General features: G+C 40.4%; 1 protein-coding gene and 1 pseudogene across 1 annotated transcript in view; one reads left to right on the top strand and one right to left on the bottom strand.

The window, feature by feature from the left end:
* Positions 1 to 17,931, top strand: part of ENTPD7 (ectonucleoside triphosphate diphosphohydrolase 7) — a 39,018-nt gene extending 21,087 nt beyond the window's left edge. Inside the window, exons 7-13 of the mRNA XM_043927067.1 lie at positions 675 to 731; positions 943 to 1,076; positions 2,576 to 2,742; positions 4,848 to 5,172; positions 6,870 to 6,955; positions 7,808 to 7,969; positions 10,465 to 17,931. Of these exons, the coding sequence (XP_043783002.1) occupies positions 675 to 731; positions 943 to 1,076; positions 2,576 to 2,742; positions 4,848 to 5,172; positions 6,870 to 6,955; positions 7,808 to 7,969; positions 10,465 to 10,696 (1,163 nt within the window). The 3' untranslated portion in view covers positions 10,697 to 17,931. The remainder of the gene's footprint in view (positions 1 to 674; positions 732 to 942; positions 1,077 to 2,575; positions 2,743 to 4,847; positions 5,173 to 6,869; positions 6,956 to 7,807; positions 7,970 to 10,464) is intronic.
* On the bottom strand, positions 3,795 to 4,528 carry LOC122709142 (annotated as a pseudogene).
* Positions 17,932 to 18,709: the final 778 nt, after the last annotated feature.

Here is an 18,709-nt window from a genome sequence, read left to right on the forward strand (position 1 = left end):
GTTAGAAAGGATTCATACCCCTCAGAGAGAGAGGCATCTCCCAGTCTCTCCCTGTGCTGATGCAGGATTACCTGGAGTAGCAGAGGACCAAATTTTTTAGAAAGCAGGGAACTCCCCCCCTCCCTTCTGAACCTTTGGAGTCCCCCTTTCTGATCCTTGGACCACAAAACAGGGCCTTCTAGTTCTTTCTGTGCATGTCTGGTTTTGTATTTCAAGCTGGTTTTCAGTCCAGGCCAGACAGTATCTGAGGGGGGAAAACGGGAAGCTTGCTGCAATTTTGGTGGTACTTTAAAGTCTGATGTCTGCCCCAGCGTGCCTTCTGTCACTTACTTTCAGAGTCCTCAGACAGCTGCTCTGTACATTCTATCCAGAGTTTATACTTTATTCAGTGGGGAGACAGGGCGAGTGTGCTTAATTAATTCTGTCTTGCCCAGAGCTTTATTTATTTTTACACACTAATTCCTATTCATTGTAGGAAATTTAGAAAATGCAAATAATTTTAAAAGGGAAAAACATCACCAGATAAAAAATTTTAAATTCATACACTGAGAGTGTGGAATAAAATACTATGATCACTTTTTTTCCAGGAAAAGGGGGAAAGAGCAGCTTTGGAGACGTGTACACGTGCTATCACAGTAGAGAATTAAGCAGGGGCTTTTATGTTTCTTACTTAGGGGTTTATGCATGGATTGGAATCAACTTTGTTTTGGGAAGATTCGACCATGAAGATGGTGAGTGATACTGTCATCTTAAGACAGCTCTAAGGGCTGAAGGTTTGTGTCATAACCAATCACTAGCATGTAAGTGCTAATTTTGATTTGTTTTTTTCCTTCTTTTTTCAAAACTTAACATGCTTCTTTTATTGCTTTGTAACTTTCCTAATTTATTTCAGTCCTAATTTGCTTTCCTTTACTGCTTTTTAACTTACCTCATTTATTTCAGAAGCTGATGCTGAAGCTCCCCAGGAATTGGTGACAGGACGCAGAAGGACAGTAGGGATACTGGATATGGGAGGAGCCTCTCTCCAAATTGCTTATGAAGTTCCTACCTCAACTTCTGTCCTTTCTCCACAAGAGGTATTTTACCTTTTGGGGAAATTCAGTTGGTAGGAATGCCCATCTTTGAGAAGGAAGGGCACTATGTTCTGACTTAGACCAACTGTCCTGGGTCCATTGCTTCAGATCATTGCTAGCTTATGTTATCTTGGGTCAGTTACCTCTCTGAGCCTCAGTTTCCTCATGTGTAAAAAGAGAATAATAATAGTATCTATTTCATAAAGTTGTGAGTATGAAATAATACCACTTGTATAAAGTACTTAACAAGCTGCCCAACGTGTAATAAAAGCTTAATACATTTTAGCTATTATACTACTTATCTGGAAGAGTTGCCTGAGGATTAAACGTGATAATGTAAATCCCAGAGTACAGTATTTGATAAATACTTATTCATTAGATGTTATTTACCAAATGATTCCATTCTTGTGCTTCTGTTATTCCTTGCCTTACTAGAATGTAAATAATGCATTTTGAGGGAGAAGTTTTATCATACAGAAGAAAAAGATATAAAACACTTTTCAGCACCTAATATGTGCAAGACATAAGACATGTTACACTGCCCCAAATGCTTGTGATCTATCAGTGGAGACCGCCTGTGATAACAGGCAGACCACGACAGTTCTGTAATTTGATCTAAACTAGGGTTTCTCATCATTGGCACAATTGGCATTTTGGGCTGAATAAGTCTTTGTTTTGGAAGGTTGGTGCATTGTATGATGTTTCACAGCATCCCTGGCCTCTATCAGATGTCATAATGCCCCTATATCCCCCAAACTCCCAGTTTTGACAATTAAAAGTGTCTTCAGACACTGCCAGTTGCCCCTGGGGGTGCACAATCACCTCTGGTTGAGCATCGTGGGTCTAAACAGAGAGCCACAGCAGTGTGGCACCGACGGGGTGAACCACATTCACAAAGGCTTGAATAGGTGCCTTCCATGCTGCCTTCATGGAAGGTAAGGTATTTACCTGGTCCTTGGATGATAGTAGCCTTTTGCATAGTGGAGGTTAAGGGAAGGCCATCTGTATGGAGGTGACAGTATGCACAAAAGCACAGAAAAAACAGCAAAGAGCCCAGAATGTCCAGGGAATGATGAAGAGCCTGTTGTAGTTTGGGGTTTTTAAGTGTGGTAATAGGGAATGCTGGGAAGTGATAAGATAAAGAAAGTTAGATCATGAGGAGTCTTGGGAGCCATACTAGGGGATTTGGCTTTTTTATCTGTAGATAGTAAGGAATGAGCAAACTTTTGAGTAGGGCAGTCATACGGGCTTAAGTTTCATCATCTCTGAAATAATTAAACTCTGAAAGTCACCAGCTCTGAGTTTTGTGATTATGTTAATCGTATGACAAGGTTAGGGTCATTTTATGTCTTTGTTTAAAATAGCGCTATGAAGATGAAAGAATGCTATTAATACAAAATGTCTTAAAGAGTAGTCATAGCTAGTGAAACCTGGTGTATTAGCAGTGTCATACCTTTCTAGAAATCAACCAAAACTAAAATTTCTTTTACATCATATTGCAGGAAGAAGCTGCGAAGATCTTGCTGGCTGAGTTCAACCTGGGCTGTGATGTGCAACACACAGAACACGTGTATAGGGTTTATGTCACAACCTTTCTGGGTTTTGGGGGCAATTTTGCCCGGCAGCGCTATGAAGATCTTGTATTGAATGAAACTCTTAACAAGAACAGGTACGCTTGACATGGGATCTGTGATTCTGAAATAGAATGTTGTCAGGCTGCAGATATTTGGCAGAGATGGTTACATCCTACCAAGATAGTAATAGGTATGTCCTTGCCTCCTCCTTCCTTGCCACCCCGGCTAGTGGGATAGCTTCGTGTTGTCGTTCAGTCATTCAGTTGTGCCCAACTCTTTACGACCCCGTGGACTGCAGCACGCCAGGGTTCCCTGTCCATCACTGTCTCTCGGAGCATGTCTATTAGTCGTCCCGCTTGATGTTCATCGGAGTGCCTTCTAATTTTTGTTATTAGGACTTAGAAAAGCACAGTGGCTTATTGCGGTGACCTCTTGCAGTGTCCATCTTCAGACATGGCATCACAGGATAAGTGAGATCAATTAAGTCATTAATTTAAATTGTGTAGTATAACATAGCTTCTAGAAGTTTCTTCCACATGGAAGTGCTCAGAACCTGTTTGTCAAATTACAGTGGAGTTGCATTTTACGTGGGACTTAAATATTCCATAGCGTGCATAAAATATTCTCTCTTTAAGTCCAGAGTAGATACTTTTTCCTCCAGCACTGGACGGATCACTGATTCTTCATTTGTGTGCCAGATGAAGTATTTAAACCATAGTATACGTATAGTTGTGGGGTTTTTAATATTTAAAATTCATCATGCACATTAAAAGACAGCATAATAGAGAACAGAGTTCTTTTCCACCATGAAACTATTCACCCCCATTTGTTTAGCTGTAAACAATAGCTTGAAAAGGTACCAGTGTATCCCACTTGTAATAATTTCTCTACAGCAATCGTCTTATATGGGGAGCGTGTTAGACAAAATATTGTCTCAAGTCTTTTTTGTTTTTCTGAGTCTCAGCTCCTAAGAATTCAGGGTGCTTTGGGAGAAGTCTGTTATTCGGATGATGAATGAATGCATTAAAATCAAGCAGTGTGTTTGTGTTCTGAAGATACTCTTACGTATCCAGGCCTCCATACAAATGTTGCTTGGCCTAGAGCTCAGATGGCTCCCGTTAGCACTGTGGTATCTGAAGAACAATTACTATGAAAGTTTCACACCAATTTTGTTTTGGTCCTTCTCCACTAGCTACTGTGCTTCCTTTTCCATTTTCTTCCTTTGTTGTCTTGCTCCTCCTTTATATCTGCCTGCTGTTTTCTGCTGCTTCAGAACAGGTTTGCATCATCTCACACCTGAGTTTTTTCTCATTATGTATCTAAGTTACCTAATTCAGAAAACTGATTACTCATCTTGTGAAGCTGCTAATCTATAGAGAAACCTGTGCTTCCTGCGATGTTAAAACTTAATGTTTCTCTCTTTTTGATAATTTTCTGAGCTTTCCTTATAGGTGGTGTCACATCCTCAAAACAGGCTCCACTTGTTCCAAAGCCTTTTGTTGTGTTGTCACATTCCCATTCCGGCCTTCAGCCTTTACACTTGTGTGTGCATCTTCGTCCACAGTTGTCTTAGGAATTGATGAATAGTTCATTGTATTTGGCAAACTACAGTTGTATTTGGTCTGCACTTAATTTCCACCTTTGGCCAGATCTGCATATTAATCTCTTATTGCTAGACAAGTACAGACTTGAAATAACCAGAGCTGTGTGATAGCCGTGGTGGGAATCAAAACTTGGCGCTCCTTCCCCCTCAGAGCTGGGCATGTCCTTGGTCACTGTTGCCATCCATCGCCACTGCACCACTGCCATGGACTGTCCTCAGCCCTTCCCACTTCACCTCCTCCCAGTTGTCTTTCGAAACATTAGAACTGTGATCAGCATGGTGAAATCTTTTCACTTTTAAGAGGCAAGTGGTAATGAAGACCAGATGGAGAATAGCAGATTTACATCTCCAGTTTCACTATATATTGGGAAATATGTGTGTTGACTAAAAGACTGAACAAAATCACTGCCATATTTCTCTTTCTTTTTCTAAATTGAATTTGCATAATTTAAAAGTTCATGTGATGCAACTAAGTGGTAATGTGCATCCTTGTGTTTAGGGCTGTCATGTAGAAGAATAACAAGACGTCTGGGAAGCATCTTTGAGGAAACTGGGTGCAGTAGTGATGTGATTTGTTTGTTTTTGTCATTGTGACAGGTTGCTGGGCCACAAGACAGGTCTGAGTCCCGACAATCCTTTTCTGGATCCCTGCCTGCCTGTGGGACTCACAGATGTGGTGGAAAGGAACAGTCAGGTCCTACATGTCCGAGGACGAGGGGACTGGGCGGCTTGTGGGGCCATGCTGAGCCCCCTGCTGGCTCGCTCCAACACCAGCCAGGCCTCACTGAATGGCATCTACCAGTCGCCCATTGACTTCAACAACAGCGAGTTCTATGGTTTCTCCGAGTTCTTTTACTGTACAGAGGATGTGTTGCGCATTGGTGGCCGCTACCATGGGCCAACATTTGCCAAGGCTGCTCAGGTACATTATTAACCATAAAAATGACTCATGCTGGCAGCAGCCATTTATGGATGCCTAACTTTGTACCAGACGCTGTGCAAACGGCTTTGCATGCGTGATCTCACTGGCTTCTTGGCAGGAGCCCTGGGAGCCGTCATTTTACAGATGAGGAGGTAAACTTAGAGAAGTAACCTGCTGTGCTCTACTGCCTGCTAATTAATTAATCTTAGGTCTCCATTGGTGTCCAGTTACCAAAATTATCACGCAGAGCTAATATTGTCGTGGTGGCTAATGGTTTTTCCTCCAGCTTGCCAATAGTCTTGTCTAATGTTTATGGACAAAGTGTCATCTCCAGATATTTTCCCCTTACTGGGTGTTCCCAGGTGTAAATGCTTTTGGAGATGATGTCACACAGGTGGGCAAGTCCACTTTCATTTTCTTACCTTGAGCTTTTAAGAGGCCAGTATGGACAGGTAAAAGTTTAGCTAGCATTCCACAGTTCCTGTTCAATTTGGACTCCTCTCTTTTTCATTTTTGTATATTTTTCTCTTTTAGCAGAAAAACTTATGGGGAGATCTGTCCTTTCATATTTTTTATTCTCTCCCTCTGTCTTCTTCAATTTCTCTTAGTATAAGGGCTTTCAGAAGAAATAATATATGTAGTATATGTACTGTTCTGTTCCCTAAAGGCAGTCCCTAAGAAATTTTGAGGAAAGCCTGGTTTGTATTTGCCCTTTCCTCTCCAGCCTCCAGGAATACTGTCATATTTCCTTTCCTTTCCAACGTTCCCTAACTGTCCATGGCCTGAATCTTTCTCTCATTTTAAAATTTCTTCAAATCCTGTTCCCTTGAACTCCATAGGACTCAAGTTATTACTTGCCCAAACTGCTAGTGCCTTAATATGTTCTCTTTCTCAGGGAAAAGATGATTTGGTTCTTTTTTTTTAACCTTAACTCAACTGTTATCTTCCCAGTGACATCTTCCTTGGCCATCCTATGCAGAATTGCAGCCCTCCCCAATATTACCCTTTTCCCTTTCCTGCTTTATTATCTTTCCCATGAGCACTTATGTTATCTAACACACTCTTTGTATGTATGTGTGTATATGTATGTATGTATGTATGCATGTATATTTGGTTATTGTCTGCCCCCCCACCACTGGAAGGTAAGCTTCATAAAAGTAGAAATTTTTGTTTTATTCACTGCTAGAGCCACCTGGCACAAAGTAGACATTCAGGAAATAATAGTTTATTGAACAAACCAAAAGGAATGATTCCTTTGGTGAGAATTACAACAAGGAGACAGGCCAATGATAGATTTTTGACCATTCTGTTCCATCGGTTTGATTTGTTCATGTCAGTCCTACATAGGGTAGAATGAAGCTGTCTTTGGCTTTTGATGTTGCTACTCCCGATCCTAACCTTACCCATCTCTAAAGCCTCAGAGGCTCAGGAGCCATGTCAGGCTGGCTTTGTATGGACATGGAGGTAATAGGAATGAAAAGGAGTATTCCTAGGCCACTCAAGTCACCTAGTGGCCTGAGTTCAAGGACTTGCCTTGCCCAGGACCTGGCACAGTGTTAAATGACTGAATATACCATTTCTGTTTTCCTGTCAACTAATAACCCACAAGTAACTTTGGAAATGGAAAACTGACTGTAGGGGAATTACAGAGTTTACCTCCCATTTCATGTTGCATCATTTCTCTGTGTTTGTTCCAGGATTACTGTGGCATGGCTTGGTCAGTACTCACTCAGAGATTCAAGAATGGCCTCTTTTCATCACATGCAGATGAGCATCGACTCAAGTAAGTAACTTCCTTTTCTCCTTTAGGTGTGGCCTTAAAATGTATGAACAATGAATGAGAGAGAGTGAGTGATAGTACAGATTGGATTTACATTGAAAGAGAATTTGGTTATTCTTTAGATTTGATTTTCTAAAGGGTAGAGGCCAAAACAGTGAACTTACTTTAGTGAAGCCAAGGGAAACAAACTGGTGGTTTACCAAAAAGTATTCTCTCCAAGTGGTCTGAAATCAAAAGTGGTGGTCTTTTTATTTTTACATTTTTATTAAAATGTTAAACATGCAGAAAAGTAGAACAGTAACAGAAACACGTATGTAACTGTCACCTAGCTTCAATAAATATCAATATTTTGCCAGTTTGGCTCATCAGTCCTCCCATTTTGTAAACGTTTTAGTTAAAAATTTTAAACATAAATGAAATTAGAACAGTATAATGAACTCCTGAGTACCTATCACCCAGCTTCTCTCCTATCAGCTGTCAACTCCCAGCGCTGCTTATTTCATCTATTTTCCTACCCCACAAATTGGTTCTTTTGAAACAAATCCAAAATGTCATATAATTACATTTGTAGATATTTCAGCATGCTCTCTGAAGGTAAAGGTTGTTAGGGGAAAAAAGAAAACAAAAGAAAAACAGTCACAGTAGCATTGTTGCATTGCTTGAAGGTGTGCCTCACTTTTGCAGTCAACTTGAAGATAAGGTAGGCTCAGATTTGGCTCCATCTAGAGGTGAGGAAGGTGTAATGGGGAGAGAGGGGTCTTTTTGACACCAGTGAGAATAAACATAAAGCATTAGTTTTTGTTTTTTTTTTTTTCTTTTTCTTCCTTTAAAAAATTAATTATTTTTTTCACACAGATATCAGTGTTTTAAGTCGGCTTGGATGTACCAAGTTCTTCATGAAGGATTCCACTTTCCCTATGACTATCCAAATCTGCAGACAGCACAGCTGGTCTATGACCGAGAGGTTCAGTGGACGCTGGGAGCCATTCTGTATAAAACACGCTTCTTACCACTCAGGTAAGTGGACTGACCAAGCATCTTGAGCTTAGAGGATGGTAGTTGGTGCCTCAAAATAGGTTTCTTAAGTGACCGCTCCCTCAAAAAGAGAAACAAAAAACATCCAAATTCCCCTTACTACTGCCATGTGAAACTGCTGTTACTTACCACATATGTTGAAACAGAAGGAAGTCTTGAGAATTATTGGTCTGGAGTGTATTCTTCTTTGTAATGTCGGGAATTCAGTAATTTTTTACTTTTTCCCCTGCCGTGCTGCATGACTTGTGGGATCTTAGTAACCAGGGATCCAACCCACGCCCTGCCCTCGGCAGTGAAAGCGCCAAGTCCTAACCACTGGACTGCCAGGGAATTCCCGGGAATTCAATTTTATTTATCTACAACAAATCAGTCTTTATAATTGAGCTCTTACAAACAATTTCTAAGATACTGACTGATGAACTAAAGTTACTCTGAAACTATATCTGACTCGTTGTTCATTCAGTCGTGTCCAACTATTTGTGACCCCCTGGACTGCAGTACGCCAGACTTCTCTGTCTTTCACCATCTCCCAGAACTTGCTGAAACTCATGTCCATTGAGTCGGCGATGCCATCCAACCGTCTTGTCCTCTGTCATCCTCTTCTCCTCCTGCCTTCTCTTATTTCCCAGCATCAGGGTCTTTTCCAATGAGTTGGCTCTTTGCATCAGGTGGCCAAAGTACTGGAGCTTCAGTATCAGTCCTTCCAATGAATATTCAGGACTGATTTCCTTTCGGGTTGACTGGTTTCATCTCCTCACATCTGACTACAGAACCAGTATATGCTCTTCCTATGCAGCAGTCTTTCTTGGCGGCTAGAGTCACTCTGGAAATCATGTCATTGACTTGGATGGCTTTTGGGTGGGCCAGAACAAAGGACATGAGATGCATTTCGGGGATGTCTTGCTCTTATGTACCATAAGATATTTGGGATCATTTTTAGGTGCTTTTTCTTCTGGACTATTTCAGATGAACTCTTTTTTTTTTTTTTTCGCCCATCTCCCCACGCGGCACGATTCCCATGGGAAGCGACGTGGGCGTGTCCCCCAAATCTGCATCCACGTGCCGCTGTTTACACGCGCCCGGGGACAGAGACGGGGCACTGATCAGGACTTCTACTCATTCTTCCTTCCTCAAAGTCTTTGGAAATGCCCCCCACGCACGAGACTAATTCCTCGAAGGCATCCACCCGTCTCTTCTGGCTCACTGCCCCTTCCCTAGTCTGCACCGCCCCCACGCGTGTCCAGCTCGGGAGCCCGGAGGCTCCTCCCCGGGGATCCACAGGCTCCTCCCCCTATATTTCCCGCTCCCCTGGAGCCCCGAAAGCCTGCCCCTGGCTGGTAGTTAAAAGCCCTCATTCCTCTGCTTTCCCACCTCTCCCAGTCAAGTTCTGAACTTCCGAGGCATCTGGACCTTCCTAGAAGGGTTTGTAATACTGAAACCACTGTCCTACCCACCTGAACCCTTACCTGTCTCTTTAAGGATTTCAGACCACTCGATCTTCCTGTCTCTTTAAGAATTGTCAGATGAACTCTTAATCTTTGGTGCCTGTTTCTTTAAACTCAATACTGTCACAAGCCAGGTGAGTGAGAGAAGTGGGGAACTGGAGAGCATGTGCCCCAAACAAAAGGCTGATAACTGTCGTGCAGAAGTGCTGGCCCAGCATCTCCCAGCTCTCCTTGGTCAAGAGAAGCCAGAAGTCCACATTTTATATGTAGTCTTTCTGTTTGGAGATTCACATTTTTTAAAAAACACTGCAGGTCAAACAGAATGAAAATGTATTGGGTATTTGGACTACAAGAGAAGAGCTCCTCTTTTAGATAGATGGACCACTGCATTTAGGTTTACATGTCTCTATTTTTTCTTCAGATTACAATTGGTTAAGTGACATCTTTCTCTGGATATATCCTAAACTCTCAGGAAGCATAGCAACTTTTTTTTTTTAATACTTAGATATACTCTGATTTCTTGATTAGGTTCAGGGGCCACCCTATTCTCATTAGTACATTTACAAACTGTGTAGGCTGAGGTGGTATGGGGTCACTGTTAAGACATTTTACAGATGACCAGTCTTGTCTTACTATTCACTTTTTTGGCTTCTCATTTTGTCTCCAGATTTTAGAAGGAGTAGAGGCTCCCTCTTGGAGAAGGAAATGGCAACCCACTCCAGTATTCTTGCCTGGAGAATCCCATGGATGGAGGAGCCTGGTGGGCTACAGTCCACGGGGTTGCAAAGAGTCGGACACGACTGAGCTACTTAACTTTCACTTTCAGAGGCTCCCTCTAGGCCAGGGAAAGGAAGATACAGGAGGAATCTGGGCCCGGGGACATGTTTCAGCTTTGCTTGCTCTGTGGAGCTGGTGTTATAGCATGTTTGCATGGATGGAATAAATGGGATAAAACCACTGGACTTTTTAAATAGGCATAAATATTTCTCTCTGAAACTTAACAATTCTTTCCACCTTCAACTTCTTATTTAGGGATCTACGGCAGGAAGGTGTCCGACAGGCCCATGGTAGCTGGTTCCGTCTCTCCTTCGTCTACAACCACTATCTCTTCTTCGCCTGTATCCTGGTGGTGCTACTGGCCATCATCCTGTACCTTCTGCGGCTACGTCGGATTCACCACCGACAAACTCGAGCCTCAGCCCCATTGAACTTGCTGTGGATTGAGGAGGTGGTGCCCATGATTGGGGTACAGGTTGGGCCATGAGGATAGGCAGGTTCAAGGGAAGCTCACATACCCCAGAATTGCTGCCCATTGAATTCCACCACTTTCTGGTACTGGCCTCAGATGCTGCTTTGCCTGACTTTATGGATATCTGGCCTTGGAATTTCTACTTCAATATCTACTTTAATTCCTTCTCAATATCCAGGTCCTCTTCTCTGAAGAGAAGCTGTAATTTAGTCTATGAAGAACTAAATGAGAGATTGGTGCTAACAGAGGGGACCAACTTTCGTCCAATTGAAGCCTGCTTCTACTTCTTTATCTGAGAGATCTGGTATGCTCCTGGGATCGAGACTTTTCTCCCCTTGCTTTAAGCATGAAGTTCAGCATTGGGCACGCTGGAAGCCTAAGCTGAAACCAAACTTGGAGCGTCTGATTCAAAGCCGAAGACATTCTACCAAGTGCAGCAGCCCCTTCTTTCTCTGTAACAGAGATATCATTTATGTGGAGATCCACAGCCTTTAATAGGGATCCAAGATTTTTGCAGATCAGTGGAACAGATAAGAATTTCCAGGCAACCAAAATAACACAACTTCTTTGCTTACTCGACAAAGAAGCCACTGTGAATGTGGCTCAAGATCCCTGACATCCTGTAGCTGATATTAGTTAGATTTTAAAAGGTTAGAACCCTTTCTAAATGAATGGTCCAGTGAAGATTTTAACAATATATTTTCTAATGCCTCATATGACCAGAATAGAAAACTTTTCCATGTCTCTGTGGCTCCGAGGCTGTTTGGGCATTAATATTTCTTTTTGAGCCTTAAGGGTGCTTATAGGGATGGAGAAACTGGGATGGGGATTGGAGACTTGGATTTGTCTGGTTTCAGGTCACTGTCCTCTTGGCTTGTTTTTATAAGTCCTTATGTGGGAAGATTCAAGAAGAGTTCTTTTATTTTACTGCTAAAATCAATATGTAGTTTGGGAAGGGATACATTTGGGTTGTTTTTAAAGAAGGAAAGAACAATATCAGGAGAGTGGGCCAAGGCAATAAAATCCAAACTCTTATTTATTGTTTTTCTGAGAAATAGAAGTTTTCTCAGTTGGGCTCTTGGAATATTTGAAAAGAAGCAAATCACAAACTTTGGAATGGACAGATAAATCTGTTAATAATCCACCTGGCAACTTCCAGAATATTTCCTAAGAGATTTCTCAGTCATACACAGCATTTCCATTAATGGGGAGAGAGGAAAAGCCATAGTAATTATATTTTTATCCACTACCCTTCAGGATCTTTGCTTCCTCTCTGCATTTAGCCTTTAAATTGCACAAGGATTTCTTTTTCATCCTCCATGGAACCTTCTTTATACTTTAATCTTTCCTCTGTGTAGCCTTAAATGTCCTGCTTAAGAATATGCTCCCAGAGTTAAAATAGTTTTCTTATTTTGTCAGCTTTGAGTTCTAGGATTACAAGAGTAAGGGAAAAGTCCTTGACTTTAATGGAAAAAAAGTGAAATTCTTAAAAAATAAATTTCATACTGAGAGTAGAAAGGAGTTAAGTGCTTCATAAAACCAAGAAAAATAAATCCAGATCCTCTTGGAAATAAACTGAGATGAAAGTAAGTATACTTAAAGTAAGTGAAAAGATGATGAGTCTTGAATCATTTTCAAATTAGATAAAGATGGATCCAGCAGAGTCTGACAGGTTCCTTTGGAAGAACTTTTAACTTTTCATTAGGGCTTATGTCTCAGCAGTTTAATTTTTAAGGTTTCTAAATTGCCTTGATTTTCTTTGACTTCTTATCTTTGTGTCTGTACTGTGAGCGAGCCCTTGCCTTATGAATGCTGCTTATAAATAACATCATAGTATGTTTTTGCTAGCCATTGCCTACTCAGGCAACTCTTTTCCCTCACCTTCATTTCCAAATACTGTTTTTGGTTTTCTTATTTTCTTGTGTGATATACTCAGTGATCTTCTCCAAAGCTACCTAGCTGGCTAACAGTGATCACATTTGTGTGCTCAGAATGAAATTGAAGCATGGAGGAGGTAGTGATCAGTCCAATTTGAAAGCTCTCATTAAGTTATTCTTCATCCTGGTTATGATGATAATAATTACCATTTGCAAAGCGCTGATTGTGTACCAGACACTCCGTTAGTAATTTTATGTATGTTATTTTAATCATCATGACAACCTTTCAGATTGGTATTGTTCTTTTTATAATTGAGAAACTCAGGATACTTGTTTATCATTTTTTCCATATAAACATATTTCTTATTCTTAATTTATTTTAATTAGTCTGATTTTTTGTGTATTTTATCATGTTTATTATTTTAATATTATCTAGGCTTTATTACAATGAATAAGGCATCTGAGTTCCATGGTATAAAAATAAGGACAAATTTTTGTCATACCCCTCAGAAAAACTGAGTATTTTCTCTTGGTTCTTGCTCCTGTGCTTCTTCCATTGCTCCCAATTAAAAATTTTAAAGGAAATCTCATTCACTAGAAACAGAAGCCATTTATCCCTTGCTGAGGATAAATGGTGAGGGCCAGTTACTTCTATATATTGCTTTCTCAAAATGAAATATTCTTGCATATAGAATCACACAGCCTTATCTTTTAACCCTCTTTTTGCCCTCAGTTTTTCAAGATATCTATTTGCATTTCTGCATTCTGAGTGGTTTTCATGTGAAAATGATTATGATTTCATAAAATTCACATTCCACTAGTTTCTTTGAATCTTGCCAAGCAATCTTCCTTACAACAGTAACAGCAAGCCTGAACTATTTTAGTGTTTTAATAGGTCAGAAGTGTCAAAATTTAGTCAGTGGTTTATAGGAGTAAGGCTTATTATTCTTTATGCAGGCACAACCCATCACTTTTCTGAATTCTTATAATGAATTATTCTTATCACCTAATTATTTGGCATTACATTCACTTAAGTTGCAGTTAATTCTAATCCAGATTTTATTGGGTTGGTGCAAAAGTAATTGTGGTTTTGCATTTTTGAAATTTGCTGTTTGATATTGCAATACATTCTTAAATATGGTTATGTTATACATCATTTTAATGCACATTTTTTGCTTTCTATTTTTTTGATAATGACTTATTACTTGCTGTTTATTTTAAACTAGGGAAATGATGTTAATTAGACAAAAAAGCAAATTGGAGCAATTCTTTTATTCAAGTTGAAAATGAGTTGTAAAACAGCAGAGACAACTTGCACCATCAACAATGCATTTGGCCCAGGAACTGCTAACTAATGGACAGTGCAGTGATGGTTCAAGAAATTTTGCAAAGGAGACCAGAGCCTTAAAGACGAGGAGCGCAGTGGCTGAACATTGGAAGTTGACAGCGACCAGTTGAGAGGATCATCAAAGCTGATCCTCTTACAACTACATGAGAAGTTACTGAAGAACTCAGTGTCAGCCCTTCTATGGTTTCGCATTTGGCCCTGGCAGCAAATTGGAAAGGTGAAAAAACTCAATAAGTGGGTGCCTCATGAGCTGACCACAAAGCAAAAATTTCGTTTTAAAGTATTGTCTTCTCTTATTCTATGCAACAACAACAAACCATTTCTCAATTGTACTGTGATGTGCGAGAAAAAGTGGATTTTATATGACAACTGGTGATGACCAGCTAAGTGGTTGGACTGAGAAGAAGCTTCAGAGCACTTCCCAAAGCCAAACTTGCACCAAAGAAAGGTGGTCTGCTGCCAGTCTGATCCACTACAGCTTTCTGAATCCCAGAGAAACCATTTCATCTGAATAGTATGCTCAGCAAGTCGGTGAGATGCATCAAGAACTGCAACACCTGCAGCAGGCATTGCTCAACAGAAAGGGCCCAATTCTTCTACATAAGAATGCTTGACTGCACATCGCACAACCAACACTTCAGAAGTTGAACGAATTGGGCTACAAAGTTTTGCCTCATCTCACCATATTCACCTGACCTCTCACCAACCACTTCTTCAAGCATCTCAACAACTTTTTGCAGGGAAAATGCTTCCACAACCAGGAGGCGGCAGAAAATGCTTTCCAAGAGTTTGTCAAATCCTGAAGCATGGATTTTTATGCTACAGGAATAAATTATTTCTCGTTGGCACAATGTGTTGATTATAATGGTTCTGAGCTGTTTGAGCTTGTAATGATTTAAAATTCACGGTCTGAAACCACAATTAAGTTTGCACCAACTTAATACCATCTCTCTATACTTTAGCTCCTTGAATTGATTTTCCTTGGTCTAGGAAATCTTAATCACTTCCCACCAACCTTCTATTTATTCTTCCAATATTATCCAAAGTATTCTGCCTCTGTCCTCCTTAGCCCAAGTGCTTTCTTTGACTTCAAAGGCCTTGTTGTTCAGTCGCTAAGTCATGTCTGACTCTCTGCGACCCCACGGACTGTGGCACATCAGGCTCCTCTGTCCTCCACTATCTCCCCAGTTTGCTCAAATTCATGACCAAAGGCTTTAAGCAATGATTATCAAAATGTGGTTGACTGAGTCTGCCATGCAATTGCTAAGCTAGTCATTTTAGGCATTAACATTTATTATCATGTCCATATTTATATTTTTGAGGTACAGTAACATCTCACTGGTTATGGATTCTAGCCCTGGCTTTGTCATAATGTAGCTCAGGAACCCCAGGCAAGTCACCTGCCCTCTCTGGTTCGTTTTTCATCTATGACCAGCCAAGATGATTGGAGGCCAGTTCCAAAGGGAGAACAGTTGGCATAAGGAACTAAAGGCAGAGAAGTGATAGAGTAGTTTCAGGAAGAGGGCTGTGGCCCTTGGTTTAGACCAGGCTGCCCAGAAGAACCAATGGTCAGGTCATCTCTTACTTTACTCATAACTCATGAAATAAAGGTTAGTGGGAATGGAGTTTCCAAAAGCAATCACAATCAGAGAAGGAGATTTTTTAAAATTGAAACTTAAGATTTGTTACCGCTGGTGATTTTATGGATGATAAAAATGACACTCAGAATGTAGTAATACATGCAAATAAAATGCTCATTGATAGAATCTTCTTGGAAGACTGTGTTTCAACAGAATATATATAATATAGCTGACTGCAGCTAATCATGCTCGATCTTTACAGTTGTTTCTGATACTCATTTGTGGTTGCTCATATTTAGGAATAAAATATGAAATACTTTGTCAGAAATATTATCAGGTTTTCAGTACATCTATTCTTTAGTTAATATATCCAAGCAACTCATGCTATGATTTTACCATCTAAGTTTTTTAAGGTATAAATCTTTATTAGAGCTACTTTAAGGAACTTGGTTGTATTTATGGGGCAGTTCCTAGACTCCCTTACCCAGTGTGCCATTTCTTTTTGCTGTTTTTAAACTTCTTTCAAACCAATTCAGAACTAGTATCTAATTTTCCTTTTTGCTGTGGTATGCAATGAAACTTCAATTGGAATTAAGAATTAAGGTAAAAGTAGTAGCAGATGTTTCAAATTCTCCCAAACTAGTCTCAGGTTATGCTCATTTCATAGTCCTGCACTAGGGCCATATGGTCGGTCAAACTTGCAAGGATTTGTTGGTATTACAAAAAATATTTGTTAAAAAGACTTAAAAAAAAATCCACATAGACTTCTTATATTAGTACATTAGTATATATTACTAATGTAATACTAGTGTATGTATACTAATATATTAGTTTCCTTTCCCCTCTGATGTTTCACTATTTCTCAGTACCATTATTAGAGGGACAGAGGAGGAATACATTTGTTGACTTTCTCTGGAAATCTGAGCAATAGTATCGTTTTATTTGGAAAACTGAACCATTACCCATACTACAAGGGCTTTCTACTTTCAAAATGTATTCAATTGTTGCTTGCCATTTTTATGAAGGCCAAAGTTGAAAAAATTTGAGAATCCCAGGATGAGTATAGCCATGCATGCATGATGACTTCAGGCAAGCTGAGGCTCTCCTTTTTAAGTAGTGCAGCCACTCATAGGTCTTCTGGCAGCTGATCCCTTGTCTCCACTTCTCCAGGTAAGGCAGCCCTGCGACCCCTCCTACAGAGCACCTGCCAGTTGAGCCTGTTAGAACTGCTGGTGGTGAAGGCTCTGCCCCCAATTAGCTTCCTAAGTCTTTCTCTGCAAGCAAGAATCACAACCACTTTGATTTCTGGAATTTGTTGTTGTGTTTGAAATTTTTATTCTACAACCCCCCTTTAGCTGAAGCCTTCAAGAATACACCTTGTCTCCTCCATGATTTCCGCCTTGAGCATGGGATCCTGCAGTGCTGAAAGGCATCTTTTTATTACGACCCTCAATGAAAAACTCCCTTCTTGCTTTCAAAAACCAAAGGCTGCCTGCATGGCATTATTTTAGGTGGGTGGCGGGTTGCTAAGTTTGTATGTTTTTCTAACACATCATTAAATAATAGTTTTGCTGAACAGTTATTGAAATTCTGATACTGTTAAGTCAGTGTTGAACAAAATACACAATGCATATTAGAGAGGGGATGCACTGTCCCTTATGCAAGGACATGGGTATATATGTACATATACCAGTATACAACCACCATCATGCCAGGACCGTAAGAATTGCTGCAGATAAACTGGTTATCCTACTACTGTGATCATCAGTGTTGGTCTTTGCAGCCAGCATCACTTTGTTGTTGTAAGTTGTTGTTGGACTCTTGCAAACCTCATGGCCTGTAGCCTGCCAGACTCCTCTGTCCATGGGATTTCCCAGGCAAGAATACTGGAGTGAGTTAACATTTCCTTCTCCGGGGGGTCTTCCTGACCCAGGGATTGAACTCAAGTGTCCTGTGTTGGCAGGCAGATTCTTTACCACTGAGCCACCAGGGAAGCCCAGCATCACTTTAAGCAGTGGCTAATAATGACCCTTGCCACAATGGACAGCATTTGTCAACGGAAGTTAAAGACAAAAGAGAGATTCTGCATTAATTAAGAAAGCCAGGTATTTTAATTTCCTTTGGTATTTTAAAACTGACAGGATTGTTGGCTTTTGAAAATATTAAGGGAAATTCATTTCATCTTCTGGGCATGATGACTTAATTTGAAAGCAGTGTCTGCGACATCAGTCTGTAATCATCCATTTTCCATTTATTCATACAGTATTTGGTGGTATGTGTCTGGTGCTGGGAATAATGCAAACAAAATAATTCAGATAATATCCACTCACCAGGAGCTCAGAGATGGGCATTAATAAAGTTATATTACTAAATGCAATCAGATCTGTTTTTCCAAACTTAACTCATCTTTAATAAAAGAAAAAAAAAAATGAAGTAAAACATCTTCAACTTGAAATTATTTAATTCATTTGGTGTTTTTTTGTTTTTTGTTTTTGGAGGGAACAGCATATGGTTCTTTGAGTTGGGTCAGACTGCCCTCTGCAGACTCAATTATTAACTAAGAACAACCTTAATTTGGGGATCAGGAGATGATAGTTTGGGAACCTGCCCAGTGGCTGCAGCTCTCTCTCTTTAGAGAATTCTACCCGGAAGAGGCGATACCCCGCTGGCACACGAAGCAGCATCAGCACAGTGGACTAAATGAGATAGGGTGAGGTGGGAATCTGGGGGGAAGGGGGATAAGTTGGTCAGAACTTTCTAAGCTAAGTAAGCTACTAGGGCTACTAGTGGTTCCCGAACTTGTCAGCACATCAGAATCACCCACGGAATTTGCTAATTATGGCTTTCAGAGATTGTGATTTAACTGATCATGGCTATGGCTGGGGTCAGGATTCTGAAAGATTCTAATGTGAGAGAAGCTGGGAACCACTGCTGGCAACACCAAAAGCTGTTTCCTGGCCAGGATTTTTATTAAAATCAAAGACAAACTGCTACTTCTATTTTGCTAAGAACCACTTAAGGATGATACCCTGTTGGTCACACTGAAACCCAGAGGATACTGGAGTTGAAAGGGAACTGTGATCATTAGTCCAGCAGCTGTACAGGGGCATGTCTTAACATCATTTATGGCTCCCAGATCTGTTTAGCCTGCATAATGTTCTAAAAAACTTGAGGCCATCCACATAAAAATCTGGATGTTTGGTTTGTCTGAAAAGTCACATCT

The sequence above is a fragment of the Cervus elaphus genome, chromosome 15 (genome assembly GCF_910594005.1).
Source record: "Cervus elaphus chromosome 15, mCerEla1.1, whole genome shotgun sequence".
Taxonomy (NCBI): domain Eukaryota; kingdom Metazoa; phylum Chordata; class Mammalia; order Artiodactyla; family Cervidae; genus Cervus; species Cervus elaphus.